The sequence below is a fragment of the Saccoglossus kowalevskii genome, chromosome 2 (assembly GCF_978046115.1).
Source record: "Saccoglossus kowalevskii chromosome 2, keSacKowa6.1, whole genome shotgun sequence".
Taxonomy (NCBI): domain Eukaryota; kingdom Metazoa; phylum Hemichordata; class Enteropneusta; family Harrimaniidae; genus Saccoglossus; species Saccoglossus kowalevskii.
The window spans coordinates 11,521,839-11,545,507 of NC_140642.1; the positions used below are offsets into that span (position 1 = coordinate 11,521,839).

General features: G+C 34.5%; 1 protein-coding gene across 1 annotated transcript in view; it reads right to left on the reverse strand.

The window, feature by feature from the left end:
• LOC100378402 (beta spectrin-like) overlaps positions 1-18,145 on the reverse strand; it is a 48,827-nt gene extending 30,682 nt beyond the window's left edge. Inside the window, 2 exon segments of the mRNA NM_001184853.1 lie at positions 7,528-7,664; positions 17,990-18,145. Of these exon segments, the coding sequence (NP_001171782.1) occupies positions 7,528-7,636 (109 nt within the window). The 5' untranslated portion in view covers positions 7,637-7,664; positions 17,990-18,145.
• Positions 18,146-23,669: the final 5,524 nt, after the last annotated feature.

A 23,669-nucleotide genomic window follows, 5' to 3' on the forward strand; every position in this document is an offset into this window, starting at 1 on the left:
TGGGGCATTTTGAAGGTGATGGGTGCTTAGCCGAAGGTGACCATAAAAATGGAAATGTTCTGAAACTAGAGGGCGCTTTGTCAAGTAAATTAAGCATGAACACTAAGTTGGACGAGTATGAGATTATATACCGTATATATATTGGACCCCACCCCCAAACAGAAATAATAAATTTGATTTTGAAAAGTTTTGAGGTATTTTCAAAATATAGTAACATCCTCCAATTTGGGAAGAACACTATTTTTCTGAAGTTTCCACTCAATCAAAATACTACACAAGTCTTTACCATCCCTTGTACAAAAATAAACAGCTACATAAATGCAAATGTACTGCTTCCTAGACCAAGTCTTTTTCTCTATTACGGTAAGTCTCATTTAGACTACAATTTATGATGTAATCAATTCAAGACGCTTTAGCAACTAAGTGACAATCATTTAACATTAATTGTCATAACCATTACCCTATTCTTTTTTCCCCAATTCATTACACTTGCATAAACGCCTTTAATGGGCCTCACAACAAAACTCGTATATAAATAATTCTACAGAACTGTTGAAATCGGGTGATATTACACAGGCATATACTTAAAAACCGTGAAAAGTACACTGTCCACAATAAGATGCAATCTGTCCTGCTATACACATGATGACATCCCAATGATAATTTGAATCAACTGCAGGCAAATGAAAGGGCATATTCTAATAATTAAGTAAATTATTAAAAGTGATTCTTTAATCCATAAATAATGTTAAAACTCTTCTAATAATTGCAAACATTCAAATGCAAAATTTTGCTAATGAACATTACATGCAGGTCATTACAATGTCTTTCATTTCACGTAAGCCTACTTTTCACTTGCGTGCTGATGAGTAATTGTCTAATCGCAACGACTTCAATCACAGTTGTCTTCATATTACATAACACATTCTAAATTTAGCTTATTATGCCGTCTAGGCTTACTCTGAAAGTGCACTAATGTACATGTTGACTTGTACTTCAGAAATATGATATTATGCATATAATTAGAAGTTTCTTCTTTTAGTAGATATGCTTTCAAACACTCGTACATCATTAATTTTTCTGGCAAACAAATTTATTTATGTAAATATAATTTGAATATGCTCAAGATGCGGAAATGTTTTTAAGTAATTCACTCATCTTTTCAAGTGGAAAGTTATATTTCTAGTCTCTTATGAAAGCCCACAAAAGTCTGACAAATGAAATGTTCAATTCATTCATCTTACAATCCGTCCATTGACATGTCATCAAGTTGGATTACAATATACACATACGATAGACTTCATCAAAATTGTACTCACTTCTGTTGTCAAAAATGACAGCTGTACAATGAAAGATGAATGACTCTTAAAAATGATTGAGACATACCAATTACCAAGTATTATGAATCCAATAGCATTCCATAATAATTCATATTGATCGGGACACATTTGCTTTCACCTATTGAAGCAGTAATTTCCCCTAACACATTTATTAAATCAGCATCTTTTCTGTGTTGATTCCAAATTTGATCACATGTATTTGGATGACACTGATGCAGACACAACAGCCTATTGAATATACACCACAAACAATATCAATTTCTAGAAACAACCTTTTAACCAAAGCTGACAAAATATTTACAAACAAATCTTGTTAATTTCAACCTTCTTCTTGCTCCAAAAATATAGTACAAGGTTACTTGATGGTCAGATTCTAGTTTGGTAAACTTAAATTCCCACCAAAACAATGATTTTGGCTCACTTGCACCTCAATTGGAAATGCACTTCTGACAGAACAATTCCATACAATTGGTATTCCTCAATTAAAGTAATTAATTATAAGGCAAGTTTAGAACCACATTAAATATTTTTCTAGAGAAATTAATTAGCTAGCTGAAGTAGTCTCCAGAGTTGAGTTAATTGCATAAGCAATTCTCAATGTTCATAAAGTAGTTTTCTGTTAAAAACCATTATTCAAAATTATTTAAAAAAACAAGTTCACAACTTCGGTTCGGCAGAAAGGAAAAACTGATATTTCCCTGCAAAAGGCCTCTCAAGCTGAAACCAATAGATATCAATAACTGTTATAAATCTTCAACAACTTATGACACCAAAATTTCTTATTTGTTATATTCATCTGGCAGATAATCAAATCCAAATGCTCTATCATATTACCGGTAATCATGTACAATGAGTCAAAACAAAAAATACTTTGCCAATGCAACTGGTAGAGTTGCGATGAAAGTCCTTTCTACTGGCCCCAACTAGAGGAAGATCTAGTCAGTAACCAGAACATTCGCTCTTATTTTGAAGTGAAGCAAAAATACAAGTTGGTGCTAGTATAAACATTTGTGCTTAATCCATTTCTGAATTTTCATCTCTCCTTGTCATTGCTGTATATCACATCTCATGCACATGAACACTGAATTTATTATGATAATTAACTCTATATTGGTGAATCATGGCAAACAACAATCTGAAAAGCAACAACACACAAGATGTCGTAGATCCTATTCAAGACAAACTGGAAAAAGTCAGTTTCCAGTTTGGCCTGCACAATACCCCTGAAATGTGCTTGAACCACAAAATGTCCATCGTAGCTGAGTATATATTCAAAGTTTGAATAAAATTGGTCAATGCAAAGCTTAAACATTGAAAAAAAAAATTCTTACCCCAAAATACCACTGAGATGTGCTTGAGCCTAGTGGCTATGTACCTTGTAGCAGTGTCTCATAATACTGAGTATATATTCCAAGGTATTCCACATTGGTCTATGCAAAGCTTAAACATTGAGAAAAATATTTTCACCCTATTCTTTTGACCAAAAATGACACAATTATAACACTTCAATTGCAACATTGTGTCTATCAATATATATTTATTACCTTTTATGTGAAGTTTGAATGAAATTGGCCAATGCAATGCCAAGAACAAGCAAAACATCATTTTCAGTCTACAAAAAATAACCTTTTTTTTACCTAAAAATACTCCTAAATGTACATTAATTGTGAAGAAACTTGCTGAACTGCACTAATTTTGTCCAAGAAATTTTGTTCAAATCAGATCATGCATTTTGAAGTTATGACATGACATGGACGCACTTATTACAACCCGTTATCAGATTATGAATACCAATATTAATACAAACAAGTCATTGTCAATGACACGTCCCCGTTCCGTTCATATTTGAGTGACATATACATTCAAAGCAGATCATGACCGAAATGCACCTGCATATGTACAACACATTGTACTAAATCTGAACAAAATCCATGCATGCATGACTGAGATCCGGTTCTGGAATTGTGAAAATACGTGATTTTAATGCATTTTCGACCTTAAAATGGCCATCATTCAGCTATTGCTAAGCGGATCATGAAACAAATGCACATACATATTTGTGACATGATGTACCTTGTGTGTGTGAAGTTTGAACTTGATCAATCCAGACATGTCTTGGATACGGATCCAGAACTGAATTCTTTAAGAAAATGGCCGCCAGTCGGCCATTTCGAACTTGATCCGAAAAAAAAAATGACGTGCATCAAGGTCCTATTATGTTTAATGTAAGTACCGAATTTGAACAAAATCCGTCCATGCATAACTGAGATCCGGGTTCGGAATGGTGAAAATGTGCGATTTCAATGCATTTTCGGCCTTAAAGCGGCCCCCATTTGGCTATCGTTAATGGGATCTTGAAACAAATGCACATACATATTTGTGACATGATGTACCTTGTGTGTGTGAAGTTTGAACTTGATCAATCCAGACATGTCTCGGATACGAATCCAGAACTGAATTCTTTAAAACAAAATGGCCGCCAGTCGGCCATTTCGAACTTGATCTGAAAAAAAAAAATGACGTGCATCAAGGTCCTATTATGTTTAATGTATGTACCAAATTTGAATGAAATCCGTTCATGCATAACTGAGATCTGGGTCCAGAATGGTGAAAATGTGCGATTTCAATGCATTTTTGGCCTTAAAGCGGCCGCCATTTGGCTATCGTTAATGGGATCATGAAACAAATGCACATACATATTTGTGACATGATGTACCTTGTGTGTGTGAAGTTTGAACTTGATCAATCCAGACATGTCTCGGATACGGATCCAGAACTGAATTCTTTAAAACAAAATGGCCGCCAGTCGGCCATTTCGAACTTGATCTGAAAAAAAAAATGACGTGCATCAAGGTCCTATTATGTTTAATGTATGTACCAAATTTGAATGAAATCCGTCCATGCATAACTGAGATCTGGGTCCGGAATGGTGAAAATGTGCGATTTCAATGCATTTTCGGCCTTAAAGCGGCCGCCATTTGGCTATCGTTAATGGGATCATGAAACAAATGCACATACATATTTGTGACATGATGTACCTTGTGTGTGTGAAGTTTGAACTTGATCAATCCAGACATGTCTCTGATACGGATCCAGAACTGAATTCTTTAAAACAAAATGGCCGCCAGTCGGCCATTTCGAACTTGATCCGAAAAAAAAAATGACGTGCATCAAGGTCCTATTATGTTTAATGTATGTACCAAATTTGAACGAAATCCGTCCATGCATAACTGAGATCCGGGTCCGGAATGGTGAAAATGTGCCATTTTGATGCATTTTCGGCCTTAAAATGGCCGCTTTTCGGCTATCGTTAATCGGATCATGAAAAAAATGCATGTGCATATGTCCCATATAATGTGTGATGTATGAGTGAAGTTTGAACATAATCGGTCCATGCATGTTCGAGATACAGGTGATCACGGACGCACGGACGCACGGACGCACGGACGCACGGACGGACGGACGCACACAGGGCAAAACATAAGTCCCCGTTTTCGGACTCCGTCCGAACGGGGACTAAAAACCTAAATGGATTAAATTTGACAACTTGAATTTTCGAAAAAGTCTACTACACATTACCATATGTGTATACCGGTACATATAAAACCCATACGACTTTTCTCATTTAGTTTCCTTAGAGACTGAAATGAGGCAGCCAAGGTAGCTCCATGGCAACAATAGGTACTCAGCAAGGATTCTGGGATAGCTAATTAAAATTACTAATATGTGATATATAAGCTTCATCAGTAGTGTATGACGACAACAATATAACCAGGGGTAATTACTAGACTAGGAATGCTTTTAGCATAAAACTGGATATTCTGAATTAACATGCAACAGATTGTGTTTTGTTGAGCATTTCTGGTCATCCAGTAAAATTTTTGGAAAAAAATGCTCGCTTCGCACCACAATCATATTTAAAGAATCTTGGCAACAATTTGTTTTAATAATCAGGGTCAGAAATAAAGTGTCTTGGCACACCCTGAATATCTTCCCCATTCTCCCTATTTGGGTGTACATGTACAAAGTCATTGTTGATATGAACAGACCTGTCAATTGTGATCTGATAAGAATAATCTGTTATGAAAAGTTGTAAATACTAGAAGTCCTTTATTGTCACATTTGGGCTAATGTGTTTCCCTGAAACCATGAGCAGTCAAGTAGATCTGTAATAAGCTAAATTACTTTGAAAGAAATTGTGTACATAATTATCATTGATATGTATTTAACCAATGATTGTATTTCATAATGACATTCTAACTTCCCCTGATTTACCAGGGATAATTTCTTTACAATACTAACATGCTGGGTTTGATGGAGCATGCTACTTTACCTATAAAATTAATCATAAAATATTATTATGAAAAAGATGCCGAACATGAAACTGGTTGCAATCAAGTATGTGGCGTAAAAAAGATTGCATTAGCAGACAACACTAATACACGAAACTAATAAGAAAATAAAAATATTTAGTCTCTCAAGTTTCAGAGTCTGCAACTAGTGTTCAACTACTTCATTAAAAATAAATTAATGTTTTCCTAAGGCATGTGTATACTTATTTGATCTGGCAACTAAGCAGCAAAACAGGAGTGTTTGAGTTATTTAATTTAAGAGGGAGCTCACTGAACTTAGAATTTGTAGAAAGTAATTATTGGCCGAGATTTTATATTAATATTTTCTTTAATTGGTATGAATTTGATGATTAGTAACAAGTAATAAGAGAACGTGACTGTATCATAGAACACAAGCATCCAGGATTGGTACAAACTCAATTAAGAGCAATAGGAAGACACGACTCTATCGTAGAATAATGACATCCAAAATTGGTACAAACTCAATTTATAGTAACAAATAATAGGAGGTGACTATATCATCAAATATCTAGGCATTTGCAATTGGAAATGCGATTGCAAGACTGCGATTGATGGTTGAGTGGCAACTACTACTGAATGATAATCAGCCGAGGCTTAAAACCTAGATGCCAAAAAGAAACAACCCACGCCAAAACCACAAGCCACGATTCATTCACTAAAAGATACAACTTCAGTTGAACCTTTTGGGGGGGGGGGGGGGTCATGGCCCATAGGACTGTGTGCTGGGGATATAGTACATACCATGTTACCATGCCATTATGATGATTAAGCAGACCCTGTCATGTAATCCCAAACATGACTACATTTTCAGTTACAATTATTGCACACAAATAAGAGGATTTATGCAATCTTTTTCAAGATGCACATACAAAATTACATCACATAAACTGAAATTTAAAGCTAGTAATGCTTTATTTATGCATTCATACTACTGAATTATGTTGTAACAATTTCTTTGACTTTAAATTATCAGCAACAGAATTCAATGAAGTGAACCAGGTGCGATGAATATTCTATAGTAAGAGCATAGCAACTAAATTAAATGATATAATACCCTGGTGAGAAATACAAAATTGCATTCAAATTAATGCAAAACTACCCAGGGGAGAGGAGATTTGCATAGACCATGCTATCCAACATGTGCTTAAATGACATATAGAACTTCTTTATTACTGTGGGTGGGACACATACTAGTACCTGTATATTTCCATCAGTGGAAATTTTCCTTCATAAGATCCATGGTCCATGCTATACTTACTCACCTTTGTGCTCCCAATAACGAGTCCATTTGATATATAATCATGGATATAAACAGGAAAAGCTTCAATCATGAATAATGAATTTGAAATGTTTTTTTATTTGGATGTGGGACACAGACTAATGCACTATGACAGAACACCATGTATTTATATTATATTTTTTTGCGGAATACCTGGAGGACATCTGCCACAACAAGATGTTTATTCAGCATTGCATGCATGACAAATCAATTATAATGTACGGTGTTTTATTAGAAATCATCTATTAAGACTATGCACAGGAAAATGTTGCTTGAAATGAATTTATTAATATACTTTTTTCTAGTAGGAATTATTATTCACTGAGAATAAAAATAATGGATTTTAATTTTATTCATTAGCATCTGCAATAAAGTATGATTCAGTAACAAATCAATTTTTTTTTTCAATATTAATTTATTTTTAATTTTAAGAATAGTACCCTTGACGGTAAAACTGGTCAAACTGTTTCTCTGGACTAGAACAACATCATTTAGTGGCCTTGGCTTGATATAGACACAAACACAATAAATATACCTGCTAAAGCTTTAATTCTTGAACGTTCAAAAAGCTTTGCTCCTCCTTCATCAAAATCCGCCTCCTGGCTCTGGTCCCAGCGGATTCCCGTCTCATTGTCCATCATCATGGTGAAGATCTAACCACCAGGTGGTTATCTAAAATATAAAAAAAATTCATATTGAATATCCAGAAAGAATGACGGTTGGTGATATGCAAGTATGCTTTTATTATAACAATGAATGTGTTCCACAGTGTCCCGGATCAGAACAAGTCTGGATTTTGTCTGGCCAGCGACAACAAATTAAAATACCTGCCAAGAGTGATAAATATAATGCTATTATAACAAACTGGAACATTTCAAGATGATCTGATAAATAGCCTTCACTCATACATGTACATACTGTAAGGAAACTAGTGACAACTAGGTGTGGATATTGTAACTGTAATCTGAACACATACATAGCACATCAACTATTTAATATAAGCATTGAAAATAGTTTTCCCATCATCAATATCAGCACTAGGTGTTTACACTTTCATACCAAATCACAAAGAACCATATAGGAAAGCCTAATAACTGAAAAATTGCCTTGCGTAATCTTCAACACCACCCTAGTGACATGCAAAACAATTGCATATGCACAAAGCTGTCAAGGAAACAAGTAATTTCAATGACAGGCTGAAACACGAGACACATAATGTAGCATAGAGAAAATTACAAACAGGACAGGAACTGAATGCAAATTAGATGGGAAGGCTCCAAGATTCTGACATTATAATTTAATTTACAAATTGTAAATCTAGTCACATACACAGCCAACAATATACATCTATACAAATAATACTCCAGGGTTTATGGCCCAGTCAACAGATGAACACCGAAAACATTGATCTCTGCCATGTAACCAATATAATAACATACAATTTCAAATTACATAACAATTATTAACAGATAAATAGCTCAGCTAGAATAGACTAAGTAAGGTGTTCTTCACCACACACCTAGGACAGAAACAGAACATGAGACTACATCCCTCTGGCTAATTTAATGATAGAAGTGCTGCAAGTCATCAAAACGATGACAATACAGAGGTGTGGCATTGAAGAACAATCTTCTTGATTAGACTAAAAAAAATAACGTGTTTTAATAACCCAACCTTAATTTTTCAGGCCGTCCATTCATCTTTTTATGGCCAAACTGTAAAGTGGGCACTTGTAGACACTCCTTTCAGACACCTCAAATTCTTTATTTTCGAACCAAAACGTCAGCTTGTACATGCAAAATGTGATTTATTATTGAAAAAAAAACTCTCGTATAACAGTATGGGCCAAGCAGCAGTGTGGAATAATGAATTGAGAATAATTCATTAATTTTCATAAAATGAAAAGTTATTCCTATCAACCTACCACTTATTTTTGTTTTCAATCAACCAATTTTATTTGGCTTTATGCGAAGCTTATTAGCCAGGGGTTTCCCTAACCTTCAAAGTAGGAGGCTAAATTAGAATAGTAGGAGGCTCCCAACGGCTGCGCAGCTCAATGCGAGCATGTTGCTTTCGCGGGGGAAGGGGGAGGGGAGGAGTGGGATGTCCCCCCTCCGTAGAATATATTTTTGTTCATTTTACATGTGGGCATGTGGTTTAAATAAAGGCCAAAATAGTAATTTGTTTATTGTGAAAGATTTTATTTGTGATCGTTTTATTTATACATTTTATTCCCGTCTTGTTTGCCTGTGCGATCCTACGTTTGGACGCCATTTTTCAAATCAACCATGTGACAACAGGTGTGACCTTAGACCTGCAATTGAATTCTGCAACAGTAGAAGGCCGTGCGAGATTGTGTAAACGGAAAATAAGCCGGCGACCGGCTTGTAACGAAAACCCTGATTACCAACAATTCTTTTAAGTTGAAACGGGTCATGAGAGCATAGTACAGAATAACAAACTCCTCCCACCTACAGGATATGGGTGATGTACTCTAGTATCAAATATACATGTAGTAATTTATGACTGTCAATTTCATCACTAAGTAATGGTATTTTTATTGGTCAATTTAGAGACCATTGCTTACATTATCCATGACAGTGATCTTAGAAGGATCATTAACAAGTGATGTGCACACAAAAGTGGGTGAACAAAAAAAGCATAATATTTACAAGCGAGTTAGGATCGGTATACCACATGTTTAATATACTAATAGATCCGCAAACTCAGGCTATAAATAAAAAATACCGTTCATTTAAAATAGCCTATTTGCTTCATTAGCATCACATCTCAAATAGAGGTTTACATAAATTAGAAATGGCATTTATTGCATGTTAAGTGAGAATCAGTCCATGTTCAAGATACATGTGCGAACTAACGCACAGACTGACAAAACCACAGGGGTTAGATTATAAGTCTCTGTTTTCTGACTCGTTCAAGTAAAGTCAAATGACCAGAAAGGAAGAACATGTCGGGGCTCTCCCAGGGCATTATATAAGAAGGCTTTCCAACTCTTATTTTGGATAAACCATAGAGCCAATTTAGCATAACAAAACAATGGGCGATTAACATATTTTAGTGTTATTCAAATTACTCAATGCCCCCCCCCCCCCCGAGAACTTTGAAGTCTATACAACACAACAGGGGTTTCTTAAAGAGGCAGTTATTTTACCATCCCATCAATTTGAGGCTACAGCACAGTTCTGCCATTTAAAAATAAATTAACCAATTTAAATTCCAAAATAAAATGTTTACAAACAACTCGACAACCAAATCAAATAAACATGTCATTTCTCAGAGCACAATATAGAGCTGCAAGGCTATATTACAATCTGACGGAATCATGCAAGAATGTGGGTAGCTTAGGCACAGTGTGTTGTCTCTACCAATCATAAACTTACATACCATAGGCCACCATTAAAGATGACGCCCCACCCATAATATAAGCAATGAATGAACAATCCAGTATCATTAAATAAACAAAGTTTAGGTCATATGGTAGTAGTAATACTACACATTACGGAAGACATCTTAACAATACTACACATATAGCCTAAAAAATTCCTGAGGATTAAACTTCGCTTCACAACATTTAATACAACATTTTATCGTCATGACTTGTACATATTACTCATGGGACAACTAATCCTCTTAACATTAGGCTTGATAACACCTGTCTTGTCAAGACCATATTTTCTTCTTAAAAGACATTATAATACCACAAAGAATCGTTTCAAATAAATTCATATTTATTTTTAAAAATTCCATATTTTGGTCCTACTTAATTACTACATTGCACACTGTAGCTCAAGCTCAACCAAGTTAATGGTAGCTGGGAATGTTATTTACACACAAATTATAAAGAGAATCACCATAATTTTAGACTACTAAAATGACACAAAGAACTGAACTGTTCAGTACTTCACACAAATTTATTTTAGTTAATTTTCAAATACCCACTAGCCTGGTTACACAATTATTGAACAATCATACTACTGGTATGTCTGGTACCTCAATTCCCTTGATGACCTTTATGCTGGGGCCTTCCCTGTATTACAAAGAACATACTATAAATTCTAATAATAGTCCTCCCATAAATAACATGGTAGTGGACAACAGATTGTAGCTTATTGTAGGTAATTGTCTTATTGAGATTGAGACTATAAATCCTATTGCAGCCACAACTGCATTTGCCAAATTTACAGCTCCGAAAATTTCTCATCAACTTTTATCTCGTACTAGTCGCAGAATCTCTGCCTGAAAACCATCATTGGTAGTAGACATCTATTTATTTTACACACCTCTCAAACTACAGTATTCCAAGGGCACCCATTTTCAATGTCAATTCATCTAATATTAACTTTGCCTGATTTGAAATTGTGAAGACAAATTAATTTGTTACTGTTTTGAAGGATATCAAGGCATTCCTGGGCTCTCTCTGGAATTTGCTAGGTAATAGTAAATTTACTAATCAAGAAAAAAAAGTATTAGTAAACTTTTTCTGGAAACTGCAGAGCATTTTCCCGCGACCGAGCACAACGGGGAAGAGAGAAGGAGAGGGAGGTGTCCCCTCTGTCGTTAGCCAAAAACAAGAACAGCATGCTGAAAATGGTGCTTGCTAGTGCAACCTGAGCTCTAATTTTGTGTGTAATTTCATGACATCAAATTAGGCAGTCTGCTCCACAAAATGTACCATTTATGATGGTACAACAAAACATCACAACAAAATATAAAATGTAGACACCAGAACCTTTATTTGAATAGCTCAGTATTAATTAAACATATTCATGATAAGCTCACATTGTTAACAGTGGAGAAAATAGTCATCATTCGAAAGTTCACTGCCTAGAACACAAGTCTGTGAATAAATTTTCACGGGAAATTTCTCAGAAAAAAACTCTGTGCCAATCAATATTATTATGAAGTAATCTCCCGTGCTCATCATGCAAACCCGCATGTTGACGTTTATGACGACACAAAATGACTATTATTTTCATCGAAATTTCTGAATTAAAGTGAAAAAGTAACTAAAGTAACTTTCGGTCTTGTAACTCGATCTCAATGCTAAGAATGCCCGGTAAGAATGTTACACAAATTATAGTATTTTTCGATCGATTCGCTAACATTGTCTCACCTTCCATTAGCTGTGGAATAATAGCCCTATGTTGCCGACCGCATTATTTACGTGACAGACACTGGCCGGCCCATGTTCGACCATGGAGCTAAAAAAAGAGCTCCATGGTTCGACATACAACAACAAAAATAAAAACAAGACGTCCGAATGAAATTGGTAGGGCAAAATTAGATTGTATGTCGCACCAAAGCGCTACGGAACCGCAGCTAACCTTCCATTATTTCTGAAATCGTGCTGCAGTACGATCAACTTTCCGTTTCTTGGTGCTGTCAGGGTTAGGACACCTATATGTTTCTGGTTCTGAACACGATTTAGCGGTTTCTCCATCTCGTCGTGAAAAATACTCGTCGAGCAGTTGTCTGCTCCTTTTTGACGTAGTCTCCATTTTCAATAAATAAACAAATCACGTGTTTGATAAGGGCGACATGAAACCGTTCCATACTGAGAGTAATGTCGCGGGGTATCTTGAAACACACGTCGACTAAACTACGCATGTGCGATGACACCAAAATAACTTTAGAGTGGAAAAATACATTCAGTGGCAGTTCCGTGTTGATCGCGATCACCATGTAACAATTGTTGCAATCTTAGAAGTAACGGGACATTGTTTAACTTTAAAATGGCAATCACTCAAACCGTAACACGCGTGATGATCACAGTCGAGTCTTGACAATTAAATGAGGGCGATTTGCGAGGGTATTTTGTACAAAATGTGTTCGTAAATTTTACTAATAGATATTTATTTTGTTCGTAAATCTTGTACAAATTTCGTAATTTACGACATTTGCGAGCGACAGCGAGAGCACAGCATTCAAGTGGAACATTCGGCAATGACGTTTGTGGTCTCTGTGCTGGAATGTTAGCATGGAATAATAATAATCATGAATATTTTTACATTTCATATAAACATTCAAAACTGGGACACTACCGATACTCAGTATTGGCATATCATAATTGTGTTTTTCCTTTATCTCAGCATGGAAACTACCCTAGGGGAATCTCAGAAATACTGCATCACATGACATGCCGAATATAATTAGAAATAATATCTAACCATCAATCAAATATGATGAAGTACACAACAGAATACCAAGGGTATATCAATGTCAGAAGTGAATTGGGAATTTTCTATTTGCCCTATTAGGAGAAAAAGATGACAATGCAAATACACAAGAGGGACAATCTTGTCTATTACTGGAATTACTGTCATTATTACACATTTTCCAATGATGTAGTTTACGTAAATGTTGATGTGGTAGATATTTAATATAAATTATAGTACAACACATGTAGTTGCAAATAAATCAAAATAGCAACCATAACAATGTTACAAAAGCAAGCTTCTTTTTGCTGAATTAAACAATCTGGTAAATGAGTGATAACATTATTTTCATTTTTTCTGACAACTTCATAACGTGTCAAAGCAATTACTTTACACCTACAAGTTTGGTAATAAGAACCACAATTGTATCGATATTTACCCTGAATCATATCAAAAGTCATCGAAGAATTGTGATAATGACAGAAATATCTTCAAGGAAACTCATCATAGTTTTAATACACTCAGTGTACAGACATGCTTTGCTTCTAAGACAGCAGTGCCAGGTTATTTTTACATTCATTAGAGTTACTTGAATATGCAAAATCCATAGCATTCATATGTAAATTGACAACTATGTTAGAATCATCAAAGATGCATACTGTAAAACCATTAAATTTCCCTAAAGTTGATGTTTTGAACATATTCATATGTATTTAATTTAGCTGATTTTACTCATCTGTGAAAATAGTGTAATTAAAAGCCAGTGAATAATTAATGCATTTACAGTAGACTAACATTTGTAATTCATACTGTAAAATGACTAATTTAAATTTCACTGATTTACCATTACAGGCATATTCGGTGGGTTTCAAATTCACGGTTTTACCATTTAGATAATGTGTTCTATATTACATTTTACACATTCACTGGGTTTTAATTTAGCGCATTTTCCAGGCAGCGAAATAAGCAAAATTAAAACCCAGTGAATAATTAATCCCTTTACAGTACCTAAATAAACTAAAAATATACTGACATCATTGCACAAAGCTAATAGTGATAAAAGCAACTGGTGCACTGAATATCAATGAGAATAAGTGAATCTCATGAAATCTAGTGCGAAAAAATGAAAAAGCCATTTTACAATTTGAAGTGACGACAATGAACACTTCACAAGTTATCATCAGATGTAAGGAGCGAAAGGTCAATGAAATGAATAGAAGCTATGGCCGGCCAATGACACCATTGTCTGGAATCCACAATGAGTCAGTCAAATAAAGCTAACAATGATGAAGAAAGCAAACCTGCACTTTGAACACAATACAAAATTAGATGTTTTATATTTTTAGTCTGTCTTTTAGAAAACAATAATTCTAGAAATGAGAGGTGTAATAGAAATTTGAGACATCCATTAACAAGATATCAAATAAACTGAGAACTGTTCCAGTATAGTTCAAGTGCTATTTATTTTTTTAAATAATTCAAAATTCATAAGGCGAAATGACTGGCAAAAATAGTGTCTGAATGGTATTACTCACAAATTGTTAAAAAGCAATGATATTTCTGAATTTGTTGTTTTGTAATTAAAACAAGTTACTCTCGTTATTTTAGCAGGAGACTGGACATTAATGTTAGTTCTGAATTTCACAAACACTTGAGAAAAAAAAAGAGCAGATATAAGCACACCATATATAGCAAATATTTTGGGAAGAAATATTTACTACATCGAGATAAAAGGGAATGTAAACACTGATACTCATGAAAAGTAAAAAACACAGACAGCTTGTGTAAATTTAAACCTCAACCTATGGAATGGCATTTCATTATTGCAATCTTAGGGCATAGCAAATACAATGTAAGCCATAAAATTGAAGGTGCAGCAGCCCATAAGAACACTAAGAGTTTATTCTTTGACCTTACTGGAGGAAAGAATTCTAGCAGTGCGTGGGTTGTGTTCATGCACAGTCCCTCTATCATGGCACAACAATAATGGTACTGTACGATATAACAAAGGACAGTCAACTTATTTACACTACCCACACAAAACTTGGAACCAATCCATATAATATAAAGTTTTTGCACAAACATAAGAAATTGGAACCAGGTCGTAGGTGTAATTCTTCACTATTCGAACTACAGGGCCAAAGACGAAGTAATCAAAATATGACTAATCGCAGGACATAATGTTAAAAATTATTACATACTATCACTTACAGCAAACAAAATGAAATACTTTTGAACTCTGCTCTCAAATTAAATACTTCAATTTTAATTCCATCAATGAAATGAACTGTTTAAGTAGTGGCCCTACTGTTTACATACCTAAATGCTACAGGGCTGATTGCTACAGATAAAACATTCACAGGCCCGAGTTTCTTAGCATTTCAGCTATATCACAATAGAAATACCCAACTTTTTTATCTTCCCAAACCCCAGGGTTGTTGTGGGTGGGTGGGGTAGTTCACATTTAATGATGTCATAAAAACACCACCACTTTATTTTATAAACACCGCCTACATTCAGTAACAGGACACGAGCACTGACCCTATTAATCAGAAATGAAGAAATGCTATATGATGTAACACAGCTGGAAGTGCAGAAGACCCACACCCATTTTTTTAAACCAGAACTGCCTTGTCTATTTAAAAATCCCTTTGCATTTTCTGATTTAAGAGTTCATTCAAAGGCTTGGGTATTGGTGCCAATGTAGTCCAACAAAAGGTACAATACAGTCACCCTGGAGGCCGACAATTCACACTAAGAGGAGTTATAGAAAGTGAAAGATGCCTCAACAGTTTTGTGAAAGAGGCATGTCACAATGTGATAACAAAACTGTACATTTTCCAACAGTTTGTATACTACTGATATATATTGAGTTCATGTTCATGGAACTATTGAAAATACATTAAAACTCCAACAACACGTACCGGTAACAGCAAGCAAAATGCAAGTTCGGGTAATTTATTTTGGTCAAGCTATGACTGCCAAATGCTTTTAATTCTGCAACTTTAATTTATTTTGCTTCAATTAACACCCTTACAAAATAGAGATTTTATTACAAAGAAGATTCAAAAGCTTGGAGCATCAGATAGTCAAAAAATAAATCACAAACAATTTGTGATAAAATTTGACACAAAATGTAATTGATACAGCATACAGCAAGGTTTTTGTGTAGGGGGACAGATGTCAGCTAGAGAGCAGCAGCATGTGCAGTGTGCTGATCAATAAGGTTGATCTAAAGGTGATGAAAGGTCATTTACGCCGTTTGTCAGGTGACATATTACCATGTGAGGTATATTTTGTTGACCACATGCACCATATTGATCAGTAGACTGTTTTTCATTTAAAATGCTGTCTGTTCTCATAATCCAAGACTAGACAGAAAAGCACACTTGTCGAGAATTACAAAAACCATAGAATATGCATTTTATACATAAATTAAAAGCAAGTAATTCAACAAATTACAGTAAACAGTTAAATTAAACACCCAAAACATTTGTTTTTTGTTTACATCATTACATACAGTAAAACTTAAATGCAACCTCGCTATTAATTTATAATTAATAACTGAAGGACACATACGCAGATTTTAATTTAGGCATTGACTGGAAGGCCTCAGTTTTATGCAAATCACAAAACACATTCAATGCTGCTATCTCAGCATGCAGAATGAACAGCAAATGAAACATGCCAGCAAACATGTCTCAATATTATTAACACGTTTTAATGATAAATTGAAAAGTGCATCAGGTCAAAGGTTATGCAAAAGTGCATATGGATGGGTTAAAGGATGTAAAAAGTTCAAAGGTTGTTTATGGTTTATCTGTTTTAAAATTCAAAATTATATCATTTTAATGGTAATTCCTCAGCTTGCTAGACTGAGGTGATTCAGAGGCCACTTAAAACTAGTACTTTTTTAAGGTTACCATACCCTATTTAACAAAAGTACATATCCCAAATGCATTTTAATTTGCTAATAAAGCTTTAAAAGAACACACAGAAGAAAAATAACTTTTTTTTTAAATTTAAATTAATGTGAGTCAAGTCAACTCATTTAAAATACTGTAAACAAGCTACGTAAACTTTCTAATAATGGCCGATCTCTTGGTCTGAACACAATGAATATTATCCGAAATTAAGCAACTACAAATAAAATTTACCTACAAAACCGAAGATCACACAGTCCCATTTCAAAAGTAAGTATGCCTTATAATTTCTCTATTTATCACCGAACACTAGTATCTTCACATGGCTTGGGTTACATTGACCCTTAATAAACAGGACCACCGCCCATCAAAAATAGAATCTAATGTATGTCTGACTGACTGAATGCAATACTGCAGAAAAAGGGCTGTTTTTTTTTTTAATTAGACACAAAGCAATAATAAGCACCTGTTTAACATTTATTATGACACATTTAAGCTATTTATTGCCCAGAATCTCAAAATTATGAATACATTTCCCAGTCAGACATTTATTACATGCACACGTCGCGCAAAACCATGGCCTTCATCCCATCAGTAAATTATGGGCGAGATAGTGAAACAGCTGAGTTAATACTCGAGCTTGGCGACGGCAGTTGTACCTCCTCACGAATCCCACATCATTTTTTGCAGATGCAGTTGATTATTTTAGAGAATCGGGACGCAGTTCGGGCCCTTTTTCCATCATGCAAACATATATCAAGAACCAGGATGGGCTGGCCTTGCTTCCCACGAACGAACATTGACAAGCGTCTGTTCTGCAACCTGAGCCGATAGGGGCACGGTTGCATTCATGTTTGCTGCCCAAATTCTCATTCAGGATCGACTTTGAGCTACTCACCTCTACGTGGGAATCTTGGAGATCAGCTCCCACAAGCTTAGTGTCCGAAAGTTACACCTAGGCACTGTAATTAACCAGAATTTTCACGGATTATTCAGGTTTTTGCTGAAAAATTCTGCGGGAATCCACTCAGGGATGCAAACCTATTCACCGCTTCCCTCCTGAAGAGCTGAAAATTAGTCCGCGCACGATCAGCAAACTTATTCGGTTTCGGCAAAATCCTCGTGATTACATTGCAATCTTCCTAATTTAAGTTAATAAAAACCCGTTATTCAAAAAATGGGCGTTGTTTGGCAAAAGAATGAACGAGAAAAATGTTAACGTTCTCGGGACATCGGACTATTTTCATTGTCCCTCACATGATAGTGCACAGTCTATGAATGGTGAGTATTATGGGATAGACACGCACGGGTCAAATTAATTATGTATGCAATGAGGTAATGCTGCATACCGAGCTTTTATTATTATTAGACCGCCAGAGGGACACGCCCCCATCTCTCCAAATATGACCATATGAAAGCCATAGACACACAAAAAAACCCAAAACAATAAATTGTTAACAGGCAACTATTTCATTCACATTTTGCCCCGTCTGAATGATATTATATTAGTTACATTACATGTAACTTACAGCCGGAAATTACGTGTTTTCAAAGTTATTTCCTGAAACACGGCTGGTAACACAACGTTGGCGACAGCCGTATGCGTGACATTGTCGGGACAATTTTTGAATTGTCATTAACTATACCATGGTCATGTACGTTACATCCAGGTTTACCAAACAAAACATTGTTATCGCGGCCACGCGGAACCAACCACACGTCAACAGTTTCACTGTTAAGACAAAAACTTTCTAAAAAGTTTAAATTCGATAGCCGATTGACATTGACAATCATTCAGTTGCTTTGGGAGTGTTGTATACAGTGTCACTGACCTTACGAACTACTGGTATATTTTTTGAGGAGCTACTATGTATACACTTATCTTAAACGGTCATTAAGCCACCCAATCCGCTTTGTTTATTTGTTTCAATCATTGACGGGCTCCGAGGGCCATTCACCAATTACGTTATTACCGCAAAGCTATTTGTTAGTCAAGTTTTACAACTTAATGAGATCAATGAGGTATTTTTTTTACGCTACTCGTAATACAAGTGATGCAGTATAATAGTACCCAGTCTTGATGGCCATATTGGTTAACCATTCATTTAGTCGTCCCTGTGAAGATATGTATTCTCTATAGTTTATATCTGCAAATATTGTATATAATTAGCTGACATTCTGGGACTTCAAACCATTTATTTTTACTGGCATTTAATTGTACTATTTTAGTATTTTGAACATATTCACTGGGTTTCAAAGTTTATGAATTTGCCAGGAAAACAGTGAGTCATTGTGTCAATTTACATATTTATGTGAATTTAATTCCGTGTATTTTACCAAGATTTTACTAAATTAAAACCACCATTTGACTACATTGTATTGAGGCAGCAGCACATCCCTTAGTATGTATTTGTATAATAAAGCAGAAAAAGCAGAAACCACTGAACGCTAGAAACCCAACAGGTTGCAACATCTTTCCTGTGATTGCTTGTGAACTATGTACGAGAAATTCCCTAATTAAACAACTTTAAAACTGATGTTGCACTGAATGTAGTCACTATAGAGGAGGAATTGCAAATGAAATTGTTTTAGCACTACAATTAACTGGATTGCCCAGTGAATACCCATGCATATGTGTGGCACACTGTACGTGTTAAATTTAAATGTGATCGATCCTGCCATATGCATAGAGATGAATCCAAAAGTCCCCCATTTTTTTAACTTTGTTTGAACAAGACTGACAATGGTACAATGAGGTCTTCAGTAATTATTATCAATCTGCTTATTCCTAAATTACAAGTAATAATACATGTACTGTATTAATCTTGTGGTCCCTTATACAATATGATATAAATGATTGCATAAAAGTTCCAACATAGTGCAGCAATATATCTCATTAAAAGTTTGACTGGAACATTTTGATGGAAGAAATGATTTCTAGTAAATAATAATAAAACATATATTGGTTACTGCACTAGATAACAGATATTGTCTCAGAAGTCAAGGATATCCACTCAAGGTCATAGTATCAGGATGGCTACATTTAGCTAAAAAAATGATATATTAAAAGTAGATATTCTGTTCTCACTTTTTCACACAAACATAACTGACTTTCAAAGACAAACAAAGCCTCCTACCAAAAGTGTGTGTCCAGGTTAATTTAGAAGAATTGCCTAAATTCATATTATGCACAATTTAGGAATGTGAGAGGAATGCAACTTTAAGCCAATGAGGCATATTTCACCAATATCTTCAAGAACATATAAGCAAGTCTTACTAACATTGAAATGAACTATGATTATATACTGACTGATGATGACTGTTAACTTTTCAAAGTTTCAGAAAAATTAGGCAATCAAACTAGCAGCCTATCGACTGATACTGCTTCGCTGTTTGCCTAAAACCTGAGACTGATTTACCAGAAAAGTGATCAATAGTATTATTGAATAAGAATTGCCAGCAAATTCTGACACCATATTTTGGAAGATTACAAAAATATTGACTTTTATTAGAGAATTGAAGATATTGTCACAAAATGAACAAATCTGACTGAGGTCTGCTCAATGTGTCTCTACATAAAATATTGAAGCAATTGTGCTAGCCATTTTCAAGAAGATGTTGAAAATAGAATTTTCTACCAAAAATATTCACTAATCAAAGAAAGCTTAGAAAGAACTCCCATGTGCTGAAAGTATTGGAGACACATTAAATATAATTCAAAGTTACTTGTCAGAGATAGTGATAGTGATGGAAAAGCCGAAAACTAATAATGCAAATCAAAAAATTAATATGAACAGATTTTAATGGAATAACTAATGAGGTCTGCACAATGTAACAGATCATCTATGTACCAAGTTTTATTGAAATGTGTTTGGAACCCAAAAAAAATTATAAATTATTATGTTAATTAGGGAATTAATATAAACAGATTTTAACCCCAAACTAATCAGGTTTGTACATTGTCCTAGAGCATCTATGCACTAAATTTCATTGAAATGAAATAATTAGTATTTTAGATATCAGTGTAATAGCTTAAAAGTGGTTAATTATGTAAATTAGTAATTAATATGTACAGATTTTAACCCACAATTATCCAGGTCTGTCTATTGTCCTACAGCATCCATGTACAAAGTTTCATTGAAATGTGATGATTAGTACTTGAGAAATCAGTGTGAAAGCTGAAAATTGAATAATTATGCAAATTACGTAATTAATATACACAATTATTTACCCTAAAACTAATCAGGTCTCTGGATAGTCCCAAATGATCTATGTACCAAGTTTCATTGCAATGTGATAATTAGTACTTGAGATATCTGTGGAAAAGCTGAAAATTAACTAATTATGCAAATTAGGTAATTAATATGCACAAATATTTATCCCAAAACAATCAATCTCTGCATAGTCCTAGAGTATCTATGTACCAAGTTGTATTGAAATGTAATGCTTACTATTTGAAACATCAAAAGCTGAAAATTAATTAATTATGCAAATTAGGTAATTAATATGCACTGACATTACCCTAAAAACTATCAGGTCTGTGCAGTGTCCTATGACATCTATTTACCAAGTTTCATTGAAATGTGATGATTAGTACTTGAGATATCTGTGGAAAAGCTGAAAATTAACTAATTATGCAAATTAGGTAATTATTATGCACAAATATTTATCCCAAAACAATCAATCTCTGCATAGTCCTTGAGTATCTATGTACCAAGTTTTATTGAAATGTAATGCTTACTACTTGAAACATCAAAAGCTGAAAATTAATTAATTATGCAAATTAGGTGATTAATATGCACTGACATTACCCTAAAAACTATCAGGTCTGTGCAGTGTCCTATGACAGAGTTCAGAGCATCAATGTACCAATTTTCATCAAAATCCAATAAGTGTTTTTTTTAGATATCAATGGAACAATCATGGAACAGCTAACAATTAGCTTATTATCATGCAAATTAGGTAATTAATATGCATGAAATTTTACCAAAACCAAATCTGCGCATTAGCCCAGAGCATCTTTGCATCAAGTTTCATCAAAAACTGATGTATGGTTCTTGAGATATCAGTGGAACAGACGAACACACATACACACACACACATACATACACACACACTAACCGCAAAGACTCCCATTTTGTGCTTCGCACATGGGAGTCAAAAATTAGAACATTCAAGGTACTATCACAAAATGAACAAATTCTGAGTGAGAACCATCCAAGGTACATTTTTAGTGTGAATGACACCTATGCATTTGACGGTTTTTAAGAAAAATTCCAAAATGTTGAAGTTAACGACGAATGTCAACAATGGGCAATGACTAATATGAATGGCTATGCTCTGTCGACAATGAAACTAAAAAACTTAGAAATAACTCCTGGGAGTGTTTGAGCCATGGAGTACAAATAAGCAATACCGTATCTACTATATTATACACAATATTGAAATATGTCTTATTTTGACCACAGACTCACCTCTGTCATATACACATGTGCTTCTAATGGAGCAAATATGGCATTTGAAAAATATAACTGAGCGCACAGATCTGAGTGGTTCTCAGTGGCTATGATATAAATAAATATATGATGGATAGAAATATCTTGTCCTACAACCTCATTCATTACTGGTGCATGTCCATTTCTGCACCATTGCTTTAGATATTACAGTTATGCTTATCTCCAATAGTTTTCTAAATGTTAAAATTATGCAAAATAATAAGATCACATGACCAAATATCTCTCATTCAATGCCTTCAATATTGCACTAGTTGCATTGTCCAACTTGCAACAATGCTTGATATAATAGTTATGCATATTAATGAGGTCATCTGACCCAATTTGTGCAAATTATGTAATGAATATGCATGGGGATTTCAACCCTAAAATATCCAGGTCTGCGGATTATCCAACGTACCAAGTTTTATTGAATGTTTGTTGAGATATCTGAAAATAGGCCTATTACTATGCAAATTAGGTAATCAGTATGCACATATTTCAATCCAAAACTAATAAGATCTGGGCATTGCAATTTATGTAATGAATATGCATGAATTTCAACCCAGAATTAACCAGGTCCTTGGATTATCCAATATACCAAGTTTTTTTGAATGTTTGTAGAGATATCTGAAAATAGGCCTATTATTATGCAAATTATGTAATCAGTATGCACATACATGTATTTCAACCCAAAACTAATAAATCTGGGCATTGCCCGAAAGTCTCTTTCATTGGGCGTAATTTATGGTCCTCAAAGGAAGGTATTTGTTGGATTAAAACATAACCCCATATAGGGTTACAATTAAATAAAATATAAGTAGAGACATCATCATACAAATTGTAACTAAACATAGAAATGTTTGTGAAGTTTGGGGTTAGTAAAAGGAGTACGGTACAGTTAAATTTAATAAATGTTATACAAGTTATTGTTAATGACACAGTCTCTGTCGCAATTGGGGGTGATGCTATAAAAGAAACACAGCAAAAAAGCAAGATGGCTGCAAGTTTGTTGTCTTTTATCTGATAACCAATTGAATTATGTACATGTATTGTCACATGTATAATATAAAAAATCAAATTGGA